Genomic DNA, 24,099 nt, shown 5'->3' with positions numbered 1-24,099 from the left:
TTTCCTCACATTGTCATGCCTCTTCCATCTGCTACTCCTCCTTCAGCTATCCCCTCTTTTTGCTCTGTCACTGAGGGCATTCAACATTTTCAAGGTGGAAAGATCAATTGGGTCTTATGTTCACATATACTCCAGACTCCTGGAGACCCTTGTTGGGCTTTCCTGCCATGCACTACTTGGATGGCAGCTCTGGGTTTGGCCCAGTTTCATGCAGCTCTGTATTCAACTGAGGGATGAGATGTCACCTCTTCTTCTCATAGGAACCCTACACTCTCTAGGGAGCTTTCTTGGAGCACCCTTCATGTGGCTTGGGGCAGGGGGTCGAGACTCCTTCCCCTCTCCTGTGGCTCAGCTCCCCAACTTTTTGACATCATTGTACACACTGGATATGACAATATTTGGAAGGCAAGTTAGGGTAAAAAGATAAGGCTACTTGAGGCTGTTGGGTGCAGTGGTTGGGCAATCAAGGCCCTGGGTGGCCTGCCCAAGGGCGGAGAGGACCAATATCTGAATCTACTCCCAACCAATTCTGGACCTTTTGAATGCATTTGAGAAGCTCAGTCCTACTACAGAGAAAGGGGGAACCACAGCATTCTCTCTCTAGCCTACAACTCCCTACACAAAGAATTCTAATCCATTCCTGAAAAATCTATCTTATTCTTCATATACCTGGAGGATGAAATTTACTAGTTAGGGGAAGAGCAGCCTGCCACTTGAGAGACAGATGTCTGCCTGGTAGTGGTTTCTCTGGTGCCTTGAGAACATGGGGAAATTTAATGTCTATTGTCCTCAGCACTGGGGCTTTAGAGCAGTGATAAGGGAGCAGGAAAAGTCCCTTTCAACACCCTGGGACACTGAAAGAGAAACTCTTATGGATATTTATGCCTACCTACATTTGTGTGGATTTCTGGAAACACAAATAGAGCAATAATTCCTTATTGTCTACAACCATACAAAAGGTGAATTAATTCAGACATTCTCCTAGTGAACATAATTTTAATGTTTTGTTTAATATTTGATATACTCATTTCTCATTGCAAAACAGCAGGGCCTGTGTACCTGTATGCATCCAAGGTAGCCATGCTGTGAGGCTACGTGAACGGCACTGTTGCCATCCTGGTCTACTTCATCCAACGAGATGCCCTGTTCTTGCATAAACTGAAGAAGCCATAGAAGAATCTTTTCCTATAAACACAAAGACAGTTGGAATTCATGTAATATCTTGCAGAGAAGTTAGATAAAAAGACAGAGGAAAACAATACCCTAATTTGTGAAGCTTAGGTAAAACCATGCTTACCGTAGCAAGAGAAAATTCTCATTCAGATGTGAATTGAAAATCCTTGAATCTCTGACTGAAATGAATGAAAGAGGACGGCATAGAGAATTTTAAGAGCAGGAAGCTCCCTTGGAAGTGCTCTTATTTTACTTATCTATTCTATAGATGGGAAAATAGGTTTGCAGTAAGATTGAGTGCCTCATCCAAGGCACACAGCTAGACAGATCCAAAGTTGGAACTAGAATCCATGTCTTTTGATTCCAAGGCTCCCAAGGCAATGTTCTTGCTGCTGTGTTATACTGCCTGTAGGCTTCAAGAATGTTACCATAAAACCTTAAATTGTTGAGAACTAGCTTCTACTCTTAAGTTTATAATTCTTCAACCATGCCTTTATAATCCATACCTCCTGCAATCAACAGGCTTATAAAAAACAGGTAAATACCTTAAGTTGCCAAGTGTAAGATAAGTTCATTGAAATAAAACCAGGACCCTCTTGATTTTCTGACAAAGTGTTGGTGGTGTCTTAAGGTAAAGATTTCCCTTCTTTCATGTTAAAGGAAGGGAACCAAAAGCTTGGAACGCAAACCTTTCAAAAGCAAAGACATAGAGCAGTCACAGTATGTGTTGTCATAATCTGTTTGCATTTTACCCACTGAGTGTTTTGTGGTATTTTCATGTTATGCTTGGCCTTTGGAGAAAGCAGGGGGATGGGATTTCACTGTTTTAAAATAGAAGATTAAATATAAAGTTAAAAAAATATGAGAGTGGTAAAAACAACAGCATGAAGTTTAGTGGGTGGAATTTGACATTTAAAAAGATGATCATGTGTTTGAAATAACCTTGAACTTCTTTCTTCTTAGCCTTTTAAAGGATTTTTTTTTCCAGTTGTTTGCTCCGACTGCTCATGAACTTTTATACTTTTCTGGATTAAATTTGCCTTCATCTTCTGAACATGCCAACTAATCTGCTAAAGGAATGTTGGATAAAAACAGCCAAATCTTTTAATGTTTCACCCCTTATGTTGGGGAACAGGGCGCTGTTTATGAAGGTATTTGTGACATCAGGGAGAGACTGAACATTTGCACCACACTTTTTCTAAATGAGCACCAGGGAGTAAGACCCCTAAAGAGCATGATGAGAACAATGTAATCTATGCCTACAGCCTTCTAAGAAGGCATCCCAGAAAACAGGGTGAGTGTTAACTGCAAAAGGATACAGACATGGTAGAAACTGAAACCCTCAAGGGTCCCTAGAGAATGAGGTAGAAGCAGAGCCTGGAGCTATGGCTGGGAGTTAGAGGTTGGATAAGAATATGCTGCTATGCTTAGTCCTCTTCTTCAAAGGCAAACCTAGAGAAAACTGGAGCTGATGTTTGGACCACAGCAGGTGATGTTTCATTTGCATAACGTAAAAGCAGTTCCTTTGTTTTTTTCTAATTAGGTAGGGGAAAAATACTGGATTACTTTTAATTGGACATAGATGATTATACCATACGATTCTTAACTCCTTAAAAATCTGGATGAATGGAAGTATCTCAGGATAAAAGACATAACCAACTGGTTGAGGTTAATGGCTGAGACATGGAGGCTGCAAGAGGATAGGTTATGGTATCTCTACCAGTGAAACAGATGGACCCACCATAGGCAGAACAAATTCTCTTCAATGGGTCATTCTCAAACTTGTGGTGATTTGGTTTGCTTCAAGATATTAAATCATGGACTCCTAAACATGTGGAGGGGAGAGATTTTAAAGAATCATCCAATTCAAAAAGCCTTATTTTATAAGTCAGAAAACTGAGGGAGCGGACGATGATATAAGCAAGTCCTCATGTGATGGCATGGACAGATTCTTGGAAATTGCGACTTTAAGCAAAATGAAGTATAATGAAACTAATTTTACCATTTTAGTTCCTATGACATATTTCTGGTCACAAAAACAGCACCAAACTTCTAAATAAAGACCAAACACTTCTAAAGTGAAACATTGAAACAAATATGAGCTATACATACATTTAAGAAAGACTAATATAAACAAGTAAGATAATTATCTGATCATTCCAGTCAGGGTTTGGGTGGCTGGAGCCCATCCTGGAAGTTCAGAACACAGGGCGGGAACCATCCCTGGACAGGACACCACCTTAAAACAGGGTGCACTTACACCCACACACATTCACTCATGCTGGGACAACTGAGACACACCAGTTCACCTAATGTACACATCTTTGGGACGTGAGGAGAAACTGGAGTACCCGAAGAAAACCCACACTGAGAGGTGGAGAATGAGGAAACTCCACAGGGACAGTGGCCCTGGCTGGGAACTGTTTTCTTCTCATCAACATTATAAGAAGATGATATTGAAAGAAACCAGGTTAATTTAAGGACCTGCTGTATTCCTTGATATTCTAGAGACTTCTTTCTTTAGCAAGTAAAGCTCGGAGGAGTTCAAGATACTGAGAAGCATTTTACATGTATCTTCTTGTTGGATGTAATTCCATATTTTCAGGACCCAATATTATGGGGGGTATGTCTATTCCACATGCACAAAAAAATGCCCTTTATTAAAATCACAGTGCTTTAGTTTTAGTAGTGGGGTTATAGGCAATGGAATACTGCCCCTCATAAGAGTGGGAATGTTCCCATTGTGGAAATCTGTGGGGAGAGTCTAGGACCTCGGACTTTTCAGGGGCTTGATAATCTGGGAGAACAAGACATACATGGTCTGTGTGAGCCAAAAGTTACCTGGGCCCCTGAGGGGCCTCCAAGTCAGGTTCAACCTATATTGTTACAATAACTTGCCTTTCCTTCTTAGGAAGGCATGGATAACTCTTCTTCCTTACAATGAAAGATTCTAACCAATTCAATATGCAAGATTTACATAAAGAAAGAACCATTATTTGACTGTTCAGAACAAGGTTTTGCCTAGCACCTCAAATCCAGTCTTGGGTTTTATGTTGGACAATTTAAGAATAAGCATAAGAATTTAAAATAAGAAGTGCAATTGGCCTGTCCACTGAGATATGACATGGAAACCAAAATCTTCCATTATACAATGCAGAGAAGTACTCCCCAAAATGATGGGTTGACTATATACCTTGTCTTCTAACAACAGACATTTAGGGTTTTTGAGGGGGACATGCAGATGGCTAGAGTCTCTGGTTTTGGTAAAAGCATATTTAATATCTGCTTACAGACAAATCCTGCCCTGATTCTGGGGACCATGCCTGTGGAGATGCACAGTTCTACCATTCAAAGTGACTATCTGAAAATACCTCCTAAGAAGGACAAAACTTTTCTTCAGCTAAGAGGGCGCTTGTTAATATGATTAGATACATATGTAATGGTGTCCCCCTCCCCTCTTAGCCCCTCAGTGTGTCCCCCTCCCCTCTTAGCCCCTCAGTTCTTTCAGTCAGTGTATCTACATGCAGGAGATGTTAAAGGATGGATGTAACTTCAGACCTTCATTTCCCCATAAGTATTGCTTTCAGAAAATATCTAATGAAGTCACATGGATGAAGATTTCTGTATCATTTGTTTCCCAGAATGGCTCTCCAACTTACATTTCATCATCCACCCACATATCCATTTATCCATTCAACCTTCATGTACTGACTGAAAACTCCTCTCATGTAGTTTTCCTCAGCAGTTTCCTCTTCTGGGGATTTTCTGCTGTTTTGGTAACCTGTTTTAATGTTGTATTTTATGTGTTCCTAAAGGCAATGCAAGTTGTTTAAAGAGGCAATTATCTCATGTGATTTATGAGATTTGCTGGACAAATTCCAATAAAAAATGTACTTGAGAAGTATGTCACAGATTTATTGCTGGTATCAATAAAGTCTCTATAGTGTGTGGCAATCCATGTTTTAAAGGAGTTAGCTTTGTGATCATAGATTATCAAATCTAATATGCCACCAATGATAAGATTTATTCCAGTTTTTGAGATGTAAAAATGTAAAAAATAAAGGTCAGCAATAATTTTATAATTTCATGTATTGTAAGATATACGTAGAATCAACAGATGGTAAAATGTGAAATAAAGTGCACCTAAGAATTGATTAAATAGGTTATGGCCTTAATAATTCCTTTGCAAGTTTCTCCTATACATTACTAATGGTAAAATAAGTAAACTGAATAATATTGATAGGAATAAAAACAATAAGTTGGAGGAGATTCAATAGTCATAACAGCCGACATTCATCTAGTGCCTAGTATGGGTTGGGCAATATGGCTTTTCTCACTTAGTCCTCAGATTAACACTGTGAGGAAGGTTCTATTATCTCCCTTTTACATATGAAGAAACTGAGGTCCAGGGAGACCTATTCTTATATTTTCTCTCTTTTAAAAAAAAAAAAAAATTAAAATATCTAACCCATTGAACTAGTAAGTGGTAAGGTTAGGATGACAATGGAGACAGTTTGCTATATGAACCAATGTTCTTCATGACTCTGTTTTCTGTCTTTTGAGTATGGATATCCACAATTGTGCATCCCCTCATGACCCCTGACTCTGTAAAGGACATGCTCCCTTTGTGCCCCTTGAGTCAAAGAAATCACAGTTAACTGCCTGTCAGTCTGTGGGTTTGTAGGGCTCTGTGTCAGTTATGCTTTGTCAAGATCAGAACTTGGAGAGCAGATGCGTGTGTGCTAATCAAAGACTTTTCTATTTTGCTTTCATCTGTGATCGCAGCACTTTCAGTACTGTTGACTTACTTCCCTATGACAGCAAAACAATAAAGGCAGGGGAATATTTTTCCTTTTTAAAGTAAATTGTGGAAAAACAACAATAACACAGCCTGTGGGAACACCCCCCTCACCAGCATGTCTACCGCTGCTCATGACCATTTGCAAGAATTGCTGAGCCTTTTCTTTTTTCAAAAAAATGCCCTTAAAAAAATCTGTATTAGGGCAAATATTTAAACTACAGAATAATAAAAACAGTGTAGGTAAAGGTGCTCTTAGTAAATGTTCAATGCCATGATGCAGGTTGTTTTTGTAGAAGAATCTCATGACTAAAAGTCACATGAATGATTCAGAAACAAAAGGAATCACAGGTTTGATGTTGAAAGTAACATAGAGCCCACTGGACTAATAACCAGCGCAGAGCAGGCAGAGGCTTCCAAGCAGTGGAGGGCAGGAAGCTGTGCTGGCAGAGCCTGGATGAGACAATCTGAACCTTCATGTTTGAATAAAACAGCCCAAGTTACACAGGCAGTAGCTTTGAATTGAGATAATTCCATCTCAATTGTTTTGCCAGCAACATCTTTCTCTAGGGCCAGCAAAGCAGGCCTATCCGAGGACACTCCCTGCTTTTTCCTCGGGTGTCCCTGATGCTTCCACCTTCACATTCCCTGTGGCTAGTTCTGCCAGGTACAGTCAGGCAATGAAATAATTGCACCCTCTGAGACTTCATGTGTCAAGATGAAGAAAATCAATTCCTATCACCCAGGGATCTATCACTTCAGGAGAGCGCTAAAAACTGTTGGCTACCCTGTGGTACTAGAGTCTTTAAAGGTAATTTTTACAAGAAAAAGGACACAAATTGGGAGTCACGTGGAGCCCATTCTTTAGGAATCTATATGAAGGGCAGAGAGCGGCTAAAATAAACCAAGAGAGGAATTTTCCTCTGTACTATCCTTTCCAGGGGCATTTACTGAAGAAACAAAGCCAGGACACACTCAAATGCCTGCTGGATGTAGAAAAACTTGCATATGCTGAATCCATTAGAAAACCGTTCAATAACAGTCTTCCTTGTGAAAATATTAGGCTTGTAATGGTTCCAAGTTCAGCATCTCCACAGGTTATCTGTTACATAAGTGGCTGTGGCGGATGTAGGATGGCTGGACAGCATTTGCAGTTCTAATGGGCTTCTATATTTTCCAGTTGGGTAAGAATGATCTCCTAAGGGCACTGCTGGACTGCCCCCCTCAGAGCTGTATTTTAGGTCATAAAAAATGCATATCATCTTGAAATAACAACCTGAATATTGACACTAGCATGAAGCAAACGTTTGACACAGCTCTTCAAACAGGTCACCAATTTCCATATTTTCCTCTAGTCCCACCAAGTAAGTCACACTGTGACCCAACCAGTCCCAGAAAAAGGGCACTTCATTTTGTTCAGTCCCAATAGCTTCAAAATTATGAGAAACCTGCTGTGAGAGCTGAATAAAGAAACTGGCATATATAATCAACATTTCCCAAGACAAAGCATGCCGAATGCCCAATTATTTACTTAGAGTCTCAGAACAGCCCTGTAATTCTTTCCTCCTTTTCTTTGGCAAGCTCTACCAAAAGTGCAGGCAGCCTTTCCACTGATACTTAAAATTCCTTTTTTAGGCTTTAATATAAGCAAATGAAATTGGAGACACGAAATAACTATTCACACAACTGAATAAAATTTTGTTTTAGACTCAAAATGATTAGGAAGATGAACAGTGATCAAATTCTTCTGATCATTTGAAAATCCTATTCTCTTCTTTGCCAGTAGAGATGTTCTTTGACTTACAATGGGGTTATGGCCCAATAAACCCATCCTAAGTTGAAAATATTGTTAAGTCAAAAATGCACTTAATACACTATAGGGTATTGGTTTTTTACCCTTGTGATCACGTGGCTGTTGGGAGCTGCAGCTGCCACGGCCTAGCATCACAAGAGAATATTGTACTGTATATCACTAGCCTAGGAAATGATTGAAATTCAAACTTGATGTATGGTTTCTACAGAATGTGTATTTATTTCACACCACTGTGAAGTCCAAAAATCATAAGTTGAACCATTTTAAGTTGGGGAGCGTCTGCGTAAGCAAAAAATGACATCCTTACGTCATGTCTTAATAACCAGTAATCATTGTTTTCAGGACACTGTGGATGGGGACTAGTAAGTACAATGCACAAAGAACACAGAGTAAGTATAATATTTCAAAGACAGTGGTTTTTACAAATTTTAATGCAGGGCCTGCTCCTTTCTCCATTTCATAAATTTGGTACAGTTAAAAATCTCTTCAATGAGTAGTGTGAAGCACTCCAAATATTATAATGTATTGTTAGATAAAACTGCAAAAAAAAGTCTTCTTCAGCTATATCAGTGCCTCTACAAACAATCTGCATACATTTTCTATACAAATGGGGACAAAACAGGATCTGGCCCTGAAGTGAGAGAAACTGAGTTGAAATCTAGTCTTTGCTCTTACTAGCCATTAGACCATGTGCAAGTCATGTAACTCTCTTTCTTCAGTCTCCTTCCTCATCTATGAAATGGGGATAAACACAACAAGCTCTCACAGGATTGTTTTGAGGAATAAATGAGAGAATGTACACAAAATCCAATGGCGTGGTGCCTGGCACACATAGGAAACATTTTACATGTATATATAACATATAAAAAACATGTTTTTATGTAATATATATTATACACACACACACACACACACACACACACACACACTAGTAGAAGTTACCACAGCACAAAATAAACTATCCCTAAGCATGACTCCCACTAAAGAAAGACTGTGGTAATAGTGTTGTCTACTTTTTGAACTTGAGATTGTCTTACTTGAAAAAGCATAATCTCTTGTTGACAATGCCACAGTTTACTTCTACTGGGAAAGTTTATGAAGCCAGAGAGAATATAGTTAAATGCATGAGAAGCAATTTTCTTTGCCACAAATACAATTAAATCTATTTTAACACAGTACTATTATTTTTTAAGACTGAGATTGGTATTTTGTGGTTCCAATTTTTTAAAAAGATAACTCACAGTCACATTCTCCAAAGGGATGTAGTAATTTTTTTTTTAACTGCAAACACTGGATTGTGATCTGTGTACACTAATTAATGTTGGGATTTCCTAATATGGAAATTGATTGCAACTGAGAGCCATCTGGTTAGTGTGCTTATTCATCTTTAATTGAGTGAGACTGCCTTGATTAATGTCTTATAAAGATTTTCCTTTTAACTTTGGGTTCAAGAAAATGTGTCATTGTTCCTTTTGATAAATGTTAAATGTGTTTACTGTAAAAAATTTGGAAAATACTGAAAAATTAAAAAAAATAGAAAATCGAAGCCACTTGTACTGCTACTCTGAGTGATAACTACTATAAACATGTTGTGACATAATTTTTTTTAGTATTAATTTCTATTTCCCTTTATCTCCAAAATTCAAAGCTGGTGCTAAATTATAGGACCAGTTTTGTATCATACATATTTGTTTAGTACTATATAATGAACATTTTCCCATAAAATGTCATCAATGGCTGCAGCTTCATTATTTATCCAATATCTGTCATGGGATATTTATTTAGGTTGTTGTAAACTTTTTTTCATTTAAAACAAAAATAACAACAAATATCATTGGTTATATACCTTTGGATACATTTTTGATGATTTCTTATGTTTGGATTTTGATGGACTAATAATAAAAAAGTAGGAAGATTATATGGTACACAAAGGGAAGATACTTAAAAAACTCCTTCATACCTGGCCATAGCAACCTGCGTAATGAATAAGGCTTGGAAAATCCTTAGAACAACTCAGTTCTGCAATGGCTTCTGTTTCGCTCACCATCCACCGTACGCACTCCAACTGACCATTCTAGGTTTTAAAAAAGAAAGAGAGATGGAAATTCAAGGTAACTCAGGTTTGAAAAATACATTAAAGATGGTAATTTCACCAAGGAAAGAAATCATATAAATTTTGGCATTTATATCAGGCTTAATTTATATATGATATAAAGATATCACCTATTATATTCCTGATCTGTGGATTTGGCTCGAAATCAATTGCAGAATTTTTATTTAAGTTCATTTTCATAATTGTAATCAGTTATTTTAAATTCACTTTAGTAAGGTATAATTTGTATACTATAAAATATAATCTTTTAAAGTATACGGTTTGATGTATTTTGACAAATATGTATACTCCTGTAACTATAACTTCACTCAAGACAAAGAACATTTCCATTACCCCCAGAAGTGTTCTGGTACTCTTTGGTTCTCACCCTCCTCTCATTTGTCCCAAACAACCACTGATGAGATTTCTGTCACAATAGATTACTGTATATACTCTTGTGTCTGGCTTCTTTTACATAGCAGGCCTTTGGGACTCATCCAAGCTACTGCTTGTATCAGTAATTTATTCCTTTTCTATTGCTGAGAAGTATTTCATTGTAGAATTAAACCACAATTTACTTATCCAATAACTTATTGATAGATATGTGGATTGTTTCCACTTAGGGGATATTATGAATAAAGTTGCTATGAATTTTTTTTTGTGAATAGTGAATACATGCTTTTATTTCTCCTCGGTAAATAACGGAATTTCTGAGTCGTATGGTAGCTGTATATTTGACTTAATAAAAAGCCACCAAACTAGTTTCCAAAGTGATTGCCCACTTTATATCACCACCAGCATCATATGAGCATTCTAATTGTTCCAAAACTAAGCCAACACACGGCATGGTCTTCAGTATTCTTCAATTAAACTTCATAAGATGCACAACTGTTTTCCAATCTCCAAAGAATCATATTTGTTAATGAAAAATCAGTAAACTCATATTTGAAATTAAAAATTTCATTAAGGGATGAGGTAAATATCTTAATTAGTAAAATATTAAACAATTTTAAAAAGGGAAATTATCTTTTATTATATACAAATAATATAACTATGGATACAGAAAGTAAAATATCCTCAACTTTTACATTTTTAAGGAAACCAACCCTCTTGACCTTTAGGATCAAGTAAAAGTAGGCAGAAAAAAAAGAGTAGGATTTTCTTATAGTCGTTTATGAGTATTTTTTACCCTCATAATTTTAAAAAAATTTCTCATAATTTTTAGAAACTTAAACTTCTCTCAAAAAGCAATCAAAGCATGTAAATAGCTACAATATAGTCCATACATGTCTGTAGAAAATGTTCCCTACCACTTATAGAGCAGTATGATATATAAACCCAGATACGTATCTCCTCGTGATTAAAACCCAGATTCTGATATGGTTTTAAATCTTAATCTGCCACTTAGTTACAAGACCATGGACAAATTACTTTACCTATCCGATACTCAATTTTCTTATCTGTGAAACAGTGAAATAGCAGGGATAATAGTAACTACCTCATAGAGTTACCATGAAGATTAAATGAAATAAAGCATGTAAACTTACTAAGCAGACAATACTTGTTACCTTCTATTAGAATGCTCTCTTAGATTCTCGCAATAACTCTGTCAGACAAATCAAACATTCAACTGCCTTCCTAGTTTGCAGCTTGTGGGATTTTAGCCCAGGAGAAAAGAGGTATGGTTGGCAGGGAGCCAAGGGAGGCTTCACTGAGGGTAGCATTTAAATTAGTAGAATAGGATTAGTTTCTCTTTATTTTAGAATTCTATCATTTAACTGCTCAAGGGTAAAAATTTATTCTAAAAGGAGGACAATGAGGTAATCTGCTCATTCTTCATTTTATTCCATTTGGATAATGGAACGCCCAACTATTCACATGCAGATTCTATTCTCCGGAGGTATTTGCCCTAGGAGGTTGTTCTGAATGAGTTGGCTCCCTGCTCCTCTGGCTGGATCTGGCTGATGGAGACAGTGGCAGATCAGGAAAGGAGAGTGAGTTTGAGGCCCTCTCTATGGGGTTGCCATTGGCCATCTGAGTCCCTTAAAAAGCCCAAAAGTAAGCCAGTCCTTTGTACTCAGTCCTTTCTATCTCAAGTTCTTATAACCACTCCTTTCCCTTTCCCAGCTTTGGGGAGGTAACCGTGTCCTGGCTGTTAAATAAACACCCCAGGGTACTGCACTTTCCTTTACGGACCCCTTACCCTCAACCATCCTTTTATATATAATCCCTTAATTACAGACTTTCCTTAAATTTCGCAATTGGAGCATGCCAAATGTTTCCTACCAGGATTAAAAACGAAAAACCACTAACACACAAATACAATGTGCTTCATTCCCGCTAAAAGAAGAAAGGAATAGCAACCATATTGATCATTTACTAGGCAAGACGGTTTACGCAAACTGGCGTTTACACAGAACACAGAAATGTGAGGCAACATTTCTGATTTCTGATTTTAGTAATGTAGGTCTTCTTTTTTTTTTTTTTGGTCAGTTTACCTAAATTAGGCATTCATTACTTTTTAAAAATATTTTCATAGAACTAAATGCTGTTTTATTGACGTCCTCTATTATTTTTCTATTTTTTATTTTATTTCTTTTTACTCTAACTTTTATTATTTCCTTCCTTCTGCTTGCTTTGGATTTACTCTGCTCTTCTTTTTCTAGTTTTCTAGGGTGGAAAATTAGGCTATTAATTTGAAGTCTTTCTCCTTCCCACTTTCCTCTCCTCCTCTTTTAATAGAGGCATTTACAGCTACAAATCTCCCTCTAAGTGCTGCTTTAGTTGCATCTTGTAAGTGTTGGTATGTTGTATTTTCATTTTCGTTCATCTATAAATATTTCCTAATTTTCCTTGTGATTTCTTAACACGTTGATTTATTTTGACATGTAATTCTACATATTTATGAACATCCCAAATTTCCTTTTGTTATTGATTTCTAATTGCATTCTATTATGATCGAAGGACATAACTTTGCATTTCGATCCTTTAAAACTTATTAAGACTTCCATAAAAAAGGATGAGTTCATATCCTTTGTAGCGGCATGGATGAAGCTGGAAACCATCATTCTGAGCAAACTATCACAAGGACAGAAAACCAAACACCGCATGTTCTCACATATAGGTGGGAATTGAACAATAAGAACACTTGGACACAGGCGGGGAACATCACACACTGGGGCCTGTCGTGGGGTGGGGGGATGGGGAAGGGATAGCATTAGGAGAAATACCTAATGTAAATGACGAGTTAATGGGTGCAGCAAACCAACACAGCCCATGTATACATGTGTAACAAACCTGCATGTTGTGCACATGTACCCTAGAACTTAAAGTATAATAAATAAATAAATAAATAAATAAATAAAAATAAAAGGTAAAAAAAAAAAAACTTATTGAGACTTGTTTCATAGCCTAACATTTGGTCTATCCTGGAGAATGTTTCATGTGTACTTGACAAGAATATGTTTTCTGCTATTGTTGGGTAGTGTTCTATTAGATGTCTGTTAGTTCTAGTTATTCAAGGAGGCAACACTTAAACAAAATACTGTTAGAAAGGCAGAAGGAAATATTATATCACTATTGTGAGTTTGAAACCAGTATTACTTGCCATAAATATAAATACTAAGAAAACAAACAAACAAAAAATTCTAGCAGGAGATTTTTGCCTGCCAAAGTCTATCGGCCTGGGGCCACTTGCTGTATTTAACATACAGCAAGGGGGTATCAGTAAGATTATGTGTTTGAAGTCACGTTATATCCAGATGGACACTTTGCTTTTTGGCTTAATCAAAAGGACTGAATGAGAAGTGAAAAGGGAATTAAGATTATTTCATTCCTAGACTGTTTAAGTCTTAAAATAATTACTTCTTCTGTCCTGTTTTAGAAAACAGACTGCTCTCACCTTTTAGAAATATTTCTTTCCAACTACTTTGCTTAATCATTTCTAAAGAAAACTCAATAATACCCTGAACTCCCACAGTATGTACTCTTGGGTATCCCAGAAGTGGTCAATAAATTCTGTATGTAACTGGCAGAATTTATTACGTTCCATTCCAGGAGTTTAATAGTGAGGGAGATGTTCTTAAGTCCTGATATGACTTCAAAGCCCGTTCCCAGGTAAATCTTTCTATTTGATACCTTATCCCTTACTCTGCTTCCTGTTAGCCAAGTCATATTATCTTAGCAACTTCTGTCCATTTGTACCAACTTTGTCTTTCCATGACAGCAGGGCCCTCAAAACTGTGTTTAATGAGGTGAAACACCACTAGTTGGTTACTGGTGTTCAAAACAAGGTCCTAAAACAAAATGGTGACTCTTTAGGACTCTCTCAATGTCATCAGTGTTCATCAAAATACACTGAATGGACTGAGACAAAATATGCGTCAGGACAGATTTCTAAAGAGGGAAGCACTTGTTATAAAATATTTGTATTTACTGCTTTTGTAAATTCTAGAATAAAGGAGTAGAACATTCAAATCATTTTCTGGAAGTTAAGTATGAAAAGCCTGAGACCTCAAACCTGTAAAAGTTTTTGAGTCTTATGGGTTTGAAATCTTTTTCATTAAAATGAAAAAAAAAAAACAGTGCTGTTTAAGTTTGCACACTGATGGTATAATGGCAATCTTATGTTGACTGCAGGAATATAAGAATGAATTGAAACTTAATATGGATATCATAGAAGGTGTTTATGCTGAAGATTGGCGTAACAACCACTAAGTTTCTTATGTACCTTCTACTCAGAGATTTTTAATCTATCAAAACAAGCCCTAGGGCATACAAATTTAAAAAAATTATTTTCTTCTACCTATATAAATAATCTACCATTAGGAAGACTAATGAGAACTGTATTTTATAAACACTAAAACAGCAAGGCAAATCTTAACACTCATTAGCACTGCAAGAATATTTATCACTGACACATGCTCATTGATGTCTACAGAACTCTGTCACAGGGCTATATCCCAAATTTGCCATCCTATACTTGTGTTACTGATAACTTACCAGTCTTATCCACTAGCAATAATATTAGCTCCTTAAGAGTAGGGACTATGACTTATACAAATTTGTATTGCCAGCCACCAAACGCAGTACCTGGTAAACTTGGTACACTTTGTTAAGCTCAACTATATTAAATCTCGACTTTACATTTGACTTATCTTTCTTCATGATAGCTGCCTGTAGTTTAGTTCTATTTATCTTTCTTCATGATAGCTGCCTGTAGTTTAGTTCTATTTATCTTTCTTCATGATAGCTGCCTGAAGTTTACTTCTTAATTCAACATCATATCACTTACAACCAAAGCAAAATAATACCTACCAGGGTCATAGATTTATTTTATTTAAAAAATTATCTTCTATGCTAGATTTGAAGTATACCTTATTAATTACTTTGCTTAACTGAGCAAAATTAAATAAAATGGAAATTATTTTTTAATGTATAAAACTTTGCTGAATCATCAAATTAAAAATACAAAAAAATCAGGTTTGCATAAAAAATATATTAAGGTAGAACAGCAGTTAATGGTTTTTTAAATGTAACGTTCTTTAGTGAATTCACATGTAGGTTTCTCCAACAAATTCCCCTCACGAATTTCAATATAATTAAATTTATAAAAATTATGATTATTCAGCTTTTAGAAGACACAACTATTATGTAAAGCAAAGCACATATGCAAAAATACAAGATGTATTATATTTCCCTGAATGTCACTTCTGGCTTTTTAATAAATATGATTGGATTCTACATTTATTTGCCAAAGATCTTTTAGGTAATTTTAGTTGAATAGCTAATCTTCTAGTGATGTACTATATTTTGCAGAGGCACTTGCTGCAGTGCTATAAAAGTCCATGTTTTCTTGTCTCACAGTTTCTAGGTTTTAACTCTATCCCAGTCGACATTAATTTGTGTAGTTTTTGGTAGCCTACTGTGCTCTGCAAGAGCTAAACTCAAACTCAGCACTGATACTCTAAAAAATTCTTGATACTGAAGACACTCAAACTTCAGATGTGATCCGTTAAGCGCCCACTTTGTGATCTGAAATACTCCCGAGTGCTAGCATCCTTAAAACACACCTTCCCCACATTCGTCTTGCTCATTATTGTCATATTAGGAAGAAATGAAAGTCTGATAGATCCAGGTGTGGTTAAGAAGCTTAATTGCAATCCCTATGAATAACAAAAGTTGTTAGAACCACAACATATCATTTTCCTTTCTCTTTAGTAGCAGATTGACAAAAACTGGGAATTAAGTCTCAAAATCTCAAAGCAGTGACTGAAATGATTACTCTCTTAAATGCAATATGTTCATTTGCCCTTTGCTTGACAAATCACTCTCTTCTCTCCCTTCCAACACTTTAGCTCACAAGGAATCTTAAAAAATAGAAATCCAGCCTCTAGCTGTGGAGGTTCCAGCCCCCAACCAGTCACCTTAATGGCCAGGCCTGCTGGAGTCAACTTCTCAGTGTTGCGCTCATTGAGGCAGTCTTCTCCCATCAAAGAAGTGAGGTGCTGTAGACACTCTGCGTGTCCCTGTGACGCCGCAATATGTAATAGATTGTTTCCATTTTCGTCGTGAATTTTGTCTAGATTGTCTGCAGCTAGGTGTGGCTGTATAAATAGTAAGATTAGAAAACCCAAGTCAATAAATCAGAGCAAGACCCTGTAGGAGTTTTTCTCTGGGCACTGGAAAGAAGAAATGAGCTTATATAGAAGCTCTGGTGGCAGCCTTGGGGATCTAATAAATCAGTTTCTGCTATTATTCTTTGTTACAATATGCTTTAGAACATGAGTTCTCGAGAGACAGATCTTCATACGAGACATGGCAACAGGGCTAGGGCCAATGAGGTGTGGAGGCTTCAAGTTGGCTTTCTAAAGAACTATAATTACATTTACAGTAATTGTCAGGTTCCCTGTCTGTCTCCCCTACTTGATTGTGAAGTCCTTGAGGGCTGGGGCTGGGTTTTATTCCCTGTTCTATGTTTGTTGAATGAATGAGCTATTTGTCTCTACCTGTTTATTTTGCCTTGAATTGTAGAGAACTGGCTATGGCAAACGACATGATGACTGCTGCTACTAGTGCTCTCATAGGTACCTCTAGACACTGTCGTCAAACAAACTCCTGGGGGTATCTGGAGGCTACATGGCTTTGGTTTCTCATCTCTAGTGAAGTTTTTGTCCCTTGACTATGAACTCGTTGATAGAGATTGTTGGGTGAACTGAGAGGTGTTTTTAGCATTTGGGAAACATGAAAACATGAGAAGGACAAAAGAAAGGAATGAACCAAAGAGAATTAGGGGGAAGAGCCAGGAAAATGGAAAAGACATTTTCAGGAGAAAAAATACTACTTTATTTCATAAAATTATTCAATTATATTACCCTATCACAATAGTATTTGTGATAATAGAGCAAGTACATTGTACTTAAGTATGCATGGCTTTATACTAAGTAGAATCACATTGCCAAGATGTGATGATTTTCTTGAATGAGACTTTAATTAGCATCATAGTATGAGCCCAGGCTTGCTACTGTTTGATCCAAGTCTGGAAGCCAGAAAAGAACAATGTAGGCAGATGGAGTGCTATTTAAGTTTAGCTCTCTCTAAGCCAAAGCAGAACAGACTTTTCTTACATCATGTTACTCTGTGTCTAGAGTCTTTGGAAAAGCTTCTTCATGCTCCCTAGACATGCAGAGCTGGAAGTAAGTAAAAACTCCACCTGGGTCAGAGGGCAATGAAGCCCTTGGGTAAGCTTCTATCTACAAATGCTTTTCAAACAACCTGGTCCAATTCTTCTGAATAATGATCAGGACAAAACAGAAGACCCTCTGTTTACATGTCTGGCAGGTCCACCATCAGCCAAGAATTGACATCCCCACAAATAGCTGCGTGAGAGCACTGGGAACCATTTGAAAAGCAAAAAGAAAGACATTGAGATTCAAGTTAAAGAAAGTGCCGGGCTCTCTTTGAGATTAAGAGTCTTCAGTTGAATTCATGCAAAGTTAAAATGAAATAACACTCCCTCTATAGCTATTTGTTTTCCCTGTATTAACTTCATAACTTCTTATTTTAAAACTCAAAAGGTCACATCTCCCAACTAAAGCCACAAGTAAAGATTAAGTAAAAACCAAAACAAATGCAGCATCGTTCTGTTACTAACGAATGCAGTTGATTAAAAAGGAGTCTCCAGTCTATTGACATGTATACTGAACTAGATTATACTTACCAGGAGAGAGATCTGTCCTTCTTTAACAATGTTCAAGATGCTTTTCACTTTTTTCAGATACTCACTCCTTTCTTCTGGGCCTTGGGAGCTGGTCCGGTTTAGGCCACTGACCTGCTCTTCTGGTTTGGATTCTGCTGCTGAGGATTGTAGGTGGAAGGCCCTGAGCTGGCAGTCTGGTGTTGTCTTCTCAACTTTTCGACCATGAGGATCACTAAATGTCTTGTTTAGGAAGTCTTTACTCTGGTTTTCAGGCTCATATGCAGAGCCACATTTAACCAGAGGAGGTGAGATCTCGGTTTCTTCAGTGGACAGCTTGTGCTGATCGTGGATGACAGCTGATGCTTTTCTCAAGTGAGGGCTTTTCACGGGAGAAAGAACACAAAATGGTGCCATGTTGGATGATGAGCTCTCAGAACTTCCTGTAGAGCAGGCTTTGCCAGAAAGGCCATTGATGGTTGTGCATAAGCCCAAAATTCTTTTTTCTGAAGTCACCTTGGTAAAAGAGGCAAGCTGCTGACTGGATTTAATATAAGGCACATCCAGAATCTCATCCATGTCGAGGTCGTAGTGCTCCAGTTCACCCAGCGATGTGCTGGGCTCAGAGCTCTTACCTGGTGGGCCGCCCACTCCATCTCCAGGGCCAAGCTCCTGAGGCTGGGGGCCCAGGTCAGACTCACCCCCTTTCTGGTACTCAACCACTTTCTGATTCTTTTGGTCATCACTTTCATTGTTCTCCAGAGTCTCTGGCTGATGTTTCAGTGGCGAAACCCGCTTCACTGGGCGGAACTTACTGTACACATCAGCGATTCCTGTGGGCTTTTGCGTGTTTGTAATAAGAGTTGAGATGCCACAATTCCAGCTAGAGCTAGAAACTGTTTTTAAAAAATTAAAATAGAAAGCTATTAATTTGGAATGCTGAACACATCTTGGCTATGCAGGTAGACGTGGTTCATTCACATTATGTTCAAATTAAGGCTCTGTGTGTGAGGATGACTTAGAGTGCACATCAATAGAACAAAAAAAGTCATACTTACCATTGGAAAACAGTGAATGATCAAAGAAGGTTATAACACAGTGACTCAAAATTAATTAAAGTAATAATAATGGTAAAGGTAAACAGCTAAGGAAGCAAACCCAGATAGGTATTTAGGTTTATTCCCTGGATAGATCTACCTCCCTGGCAATATTTTTATATTTGTCACCACCCTGAAAAACAAGATTAGAGAATAAGATCTTCAGTGTTAAATAAACTTCCAAACTGATTTAGGGAGAAAAGGGACGTATGCACACATGCACACACATTAGCGTGCATGTCCACATACACCCCTAATGCACAAGAAGTCCCATGAAAAGAAGTGGCAAATTATTTAATATTGAGCAAATTCAAACTATGACCTCCTGAGTGACTCCCTAGGTGTGCCATTAAGTGGATTAGGGAAAGAATAGGAAGGAATGCAGTGCTCAGGAGTTGAAAGGACTGTGGGAGAGAAGACATAGTTGAGTTAACCCCACCTTGGTCAACGTACCCTGGTCAACTATCATGCAGCAGCATTTCATGGTGCTTTCTGACATATGACACAGTGACAGAATGCACTAACACTTCACAACAGAACATGTTCTTTAGGATTCAATACTGCCCTCCATTGTTGAGAAGGCTGGAAACAAAAAGGAGAAGAAAGTTCTGAAAAGAAAATGGGTCAGGCAGAGTGTTTTTTTTTTTTTTTTTCTAATTTCTGTGCAAAGTTTGGATAAAGATTTTGTGTTGGTTTGCATTTGAGTAAGTATCTGATTGCGATAGAGTAGAAAGTGAAACAGCCAGACACACCTGGAGGTGAAAGATAAGAACCATCTCTCCTGGTTATGAGAGGCTGCCTGGTGCCTTCTCTTGGGGCAAGCAGATGGAGCAACAACAGTCTCCTCAGATATGATTATACTGCTTCCTCCCTGGGCCACTCCACTGCTAGATAAAAGATGACCCAGTACCCTTGGAAACTTGCAGGCCACTGATTTATGGGTTCCTAGTTCCCTGCCACGTAGTTCCTATCATCCCCCATCAAAGGATGAGATTTCAGGGGGCATGCCCTACAACTAGGGACTTTCCATTTACCGCTTCTCTTCTGAAACAAGTGGGAAGCATGTGTATGTGTGTGTTCTTTGCTACTGGGAACAACCAAAGAAAAAAAGAACATGAGATGGGTGTATACTCACATCTATAACTTCTGCCATAGCCTCTGGCTATGACTGATTCTTAGGGTGAAAGTGGAACATACATTATTAAAGTTCCCTAAATTTAAGCTATTGGTCATTCTTCTTCCTGCTGGAATATGTTCTAAAAGGATTCAGAGAAGTTCTGGAACCAAGCTAATGGGAAGAGAGTGAGTGCTCTGAGCCTGAATGCTATATAACTATCAGTGAGTTCTTTCCCTGAAATTGACCACAGTTTTGCATGAGGTTTCCAAGGGTCTGCACTATGCAGTCCACTTCTCAGACCTTTCTGGCTCTGACATTTTAGAATCTAAGAAGAGAATACTATGAGCTGTGGAAGGAGGGCTGGATTCTCTCCAATAAGTAATGTAGAAGAGAATGTTCCAGAAGGGAAGGAAGGTATCTAGATGGTCTTAGGCTGCTGCTTTTCTTCCCTTTTGCTGGCTTTAGTTCTCAGTTGTACACAGTGCTTGGCATAGATCAGACAATTAACAAATGCTAGTATGTGAATTTGAATCTCACTTTGCACAACACATTAAATCTTCTAAAATGCACAAAGTGCATCCTTCTGAGGGATTTACAGTTTAATTTCACAGGGGACAAAATCCTGTTATAAACTCAGTGGAGTGATAATCACCAGTAAGAGCTCAATTTGCTAAAGTTATTTATGAAATGTAAATATGCAAAGGCAAAGACTAATTACAGTTGGTCTCATAAATTTAAAAGTTTTCTATCTTTTATATGACCTTTTCTCTCTAAAAATATAAAGCCATGAAAACTTAATGTCTGCCAGAAATTTCTGCCAAGTCTTCTCTCTTCAAGAACACATGGTTACTTATTTAATTAAAACAGCAGATAGTGGACATAGAGTTTATAAGATGCAAATATGCCTTTAATTTTATTCATCAACTTTCTGCAAGGCTTTAAATAAAATGGAAAAAAAAATATATATATACACTCATAGACATTTCTGAGATACACTCTTATTACTGAGTATATTTAGTAATATTTTGCCAATTACCTTGATTTCTTTGGAAGCTCTAGAAAATGTGCATCTCAGAATGTAATAAAAAATTTTAAAGCCACATAACTTAGTAGGTCAATACAACGAGTGCATTGTACCAATATATTTATGTATTATATAAGGTCGTAGGTTCAAAGGGCTACTCTTTTATGTTGGCTTTATTTACATGTGAAATTTTTTCCAAGTGATACAGGGAAATGGATACCATATGTTTCCCAGCTGTTTTGTTCTGACAGGAGCCATTAAAAACGCTCTATGGAAATGAATTCTGTCTGGGTCTTACAAAAACACATCTTTTCACAGAAGGATCTAGAAACTGAAGAAGGAGTGCCAACATTTTGGCTTGTTGTCCCTCTCCTTCTTCAAACCTATGGCTCTTTTTGAGGCTGTGAGTGAGATCTGTGTTTTCTCGTCTATGTCTTGATTGCCAAGAAAAGACATCCCAGTAATGAAAAATGGATTATTTCACAGGTTTTCATTAAAAGTCTCCAATGTATTGCTATATCATACACCTGGATGGGAAGAAGGGCAACTTTGTGCTATATACAAAAGACAAAATTCAATTCCTTTATTGCTGCTAAGCTCTGTAATCATGTATTTTAAGAATAACACAGAAGAGGGGCTATTAATGACTAGTAAGATTTTCACTCGCAATTATTTAAATCTATCAAAAATTTCACTCATACTTTTATTTTATTGCAATATAATAATAAATTTCTTACCATACATGGAAACAAAGTTTAGACTTATTTTGTTACTAGAAAAATTTTGAGGCTAAATTTGCTTTTTGGAAATTATGAATAAATTCTTTACATGTCAGCAAAATTTAAATCCCCCCAAATTTTATCTATTTTAGATTTGTACAAGTTCCATGAGAGCAGAGTCTGTGTCTAATTTATCTCTCTATCCCTTAAAGAACCCAGAAAATTGCTTTACATAAGTAGATTCATAATGACTTTTTGGTTGAATGGGCTCATTTTTAACATCTTACAGAAGTAAACATGCCTAATAAGCCTTAAACCTGCCTATCTGATTACACCACAGATTTTCTAAAATGGTCAGTAAGTAAACAGACATGTATTTGCTGCTGATGTATAGGCCACAATTATCTCTTCAGATCTAGCTGACACTTGGAATGCCACTTAGCTTTAGCAAAGTATTTGCCTGCTGACTGTCCACACCCATCTACTGATTGAACAAACATGTGGTGCAGTCTTAGAATGTGCAAGGATTCCTGATAGGTGGCCTGGTCTGATCCAAATGCCTCATCTCTCTCCACCCTTGCCCACTCCCTCCCCTTCCCCTTTTCCCCTAACACATCCAGATGCTACTCCCCTTCCCAAAACATATCCCTTGTGATCGTGGCCTACATGGTGACATGAACACTTATGCAGTCTCCTAAGTAATCTATCTCCAAGGCATCCTTGACTCTTCTCTTTCCTTGACCCCTGCCCTTCATCGCTCAGGCACCAAGTCCTGCTGTGTCCTTATCCTCAATCCCTCTAAAATCTGGGCCCTCTTCATCATCACTAAACTGGCTGGACCACACTGGGATCCTCTCCCACAGTCTCTGCAAGGTTTTCCTGGCTTCCCCTGGTCTCTTTTTTTAGTCCTGAGTTAATCTTCTTCAGTAGGTCTGACTTTGTCACCCAAAATCCACTCAAATATTTCAGGTAGCCCTGTACTAAATAATATTTCCCCATATGTGGGTGCATATCCCTGCAATATCTAAGAGGCACACAGGAACCATGCTAAATACCCCTGATTTACAGAGTGAGAATGCTATTGGCCTTCCAAATTCTCTTTTTTCTTACTAATTAATATAAGGAGACTCATTTTGGTGCTAGAATGAATTTAACTCCTTTCCAAAACTTACAATTCCCTATTCGAAAAATGAGACCTCAGGCCTCAGGCTCAGAGACGTTCATAAGCAAATAATGAAAGGAATGTTTTATGTTCAATTTATCACATTCATTTTAATGATGACCTTGAATTTATTGCAAGTGACCATGGCTTTCTATTTACAACCATAGTGACATGAAGTTTCCTTTAAAAACAAATATGTTTGAAAGTCAGGTGTTTTAGAAAAATATATTAAATAAACATAGTACAGGTGCAATACAGGTAAAGCAAAAATAACAGAGGTAGACTTGGGATATAACACATGTTGTGGAAATGATACTTAAATTACTAGGTTTGTGAAACTTTGGCTTCCAGGATAACAGCTAAATTCTTTAGCATGGTATGTAGCAGCTCTTGTATTTGTTTTCTAATTTACCTTATCATCTCAGCACTCATGATTCCCAAATCACTAATTTTTCCCTGCAGCTCCACTGCTAAATTCATCCTTTCTGGATATACCATACTCTCCCTGCATTTAAGCTTATTCTTACTCTCCTACAATGCTCTTGGCTGTCTTCTCTGCCTGAGACTCAGGCTTATCTCACAAGATTACACTCAGGGGTTACCTCCTTTGTGCAGTTCCTGTGACTCTCCTAGGGAATAATTGCTCCTTGCTTCCCAGTGCCCTGATAATACCTGAACATACCTAGAGTTGGGCATTTTTGAAATTCTGTTACAACTATTCACTCATATACCTGTTTCACCTTCCCTCCTGAGAACCCCTCAAGGGCAAAGATAGCCTGAGAACCAACTTGTGTTTATAACCAGCCCTTTGTCTAGCAGAGTGCCTTGAAGATACTGGGGACCAATGACTTAATCTTTCAATGAATGGATGAATGAATAAAAGGGGAGGTGGGGAGGGAAGGAGGAAGGG

The 24,099-nt window shown here is 37.6% G+C and overlaps 1 protein-coding gene across 16 annotated transcripts in view; it reads right to left on the bottom strand.

Annotated features, from left to right (window-relative positions):
* Positions 1-24,099, bottom strand: part of SNCAIP (synuclein alpha interacting protein) — a 154,950-nt gene that overhangs the window by 23,148 nt on the left and 107,703 nt on the right. For all 16 annotated transcript variants that reach the window (XM_054684545.2, XM_024356709.3, XM_054684542.2 and 13 more), the window contains 4 exons: positions 18,095-18,966; positions 16,302-16,481; positions 9,745-9,858; positions 1,060-1,185 (listed from right to left, as the gene is read on the bottom strand). In XM_054684545.2, coding sequence (XP_054540520.2) covers positions 1,060-1,185; positions 9,745-9,858; positions 16,302-16,481; positions 18,095-18,966 — 1,292 coding nt within the window. The remainder of the gene's footprint in view (positions 1-1,059; positions 1,186-9,744; positions 9,859-16,301; positions 16,482-18,094; positions 18,967-24,099) is intronic.

Source organism: Pan troglodytes, chromosome 4 (assembly GCF_028858775.2).
Source record: "Pan troglodytes isolate AG18354 chromosome 4, NHGRI_mPanTro3-v2.0_pri, whole genome shotgun sequence".
NCBI lineage: Eukaryota > Metazoa > Chordata > Mammalia > Primates > Hominidae > Pan > Pan troglodytes.
The sequence above is the reverse complement of the archived record's forward strand: the minus strand, read 5'-3'. Positions and strand labels throughout refer to the sequence as shown.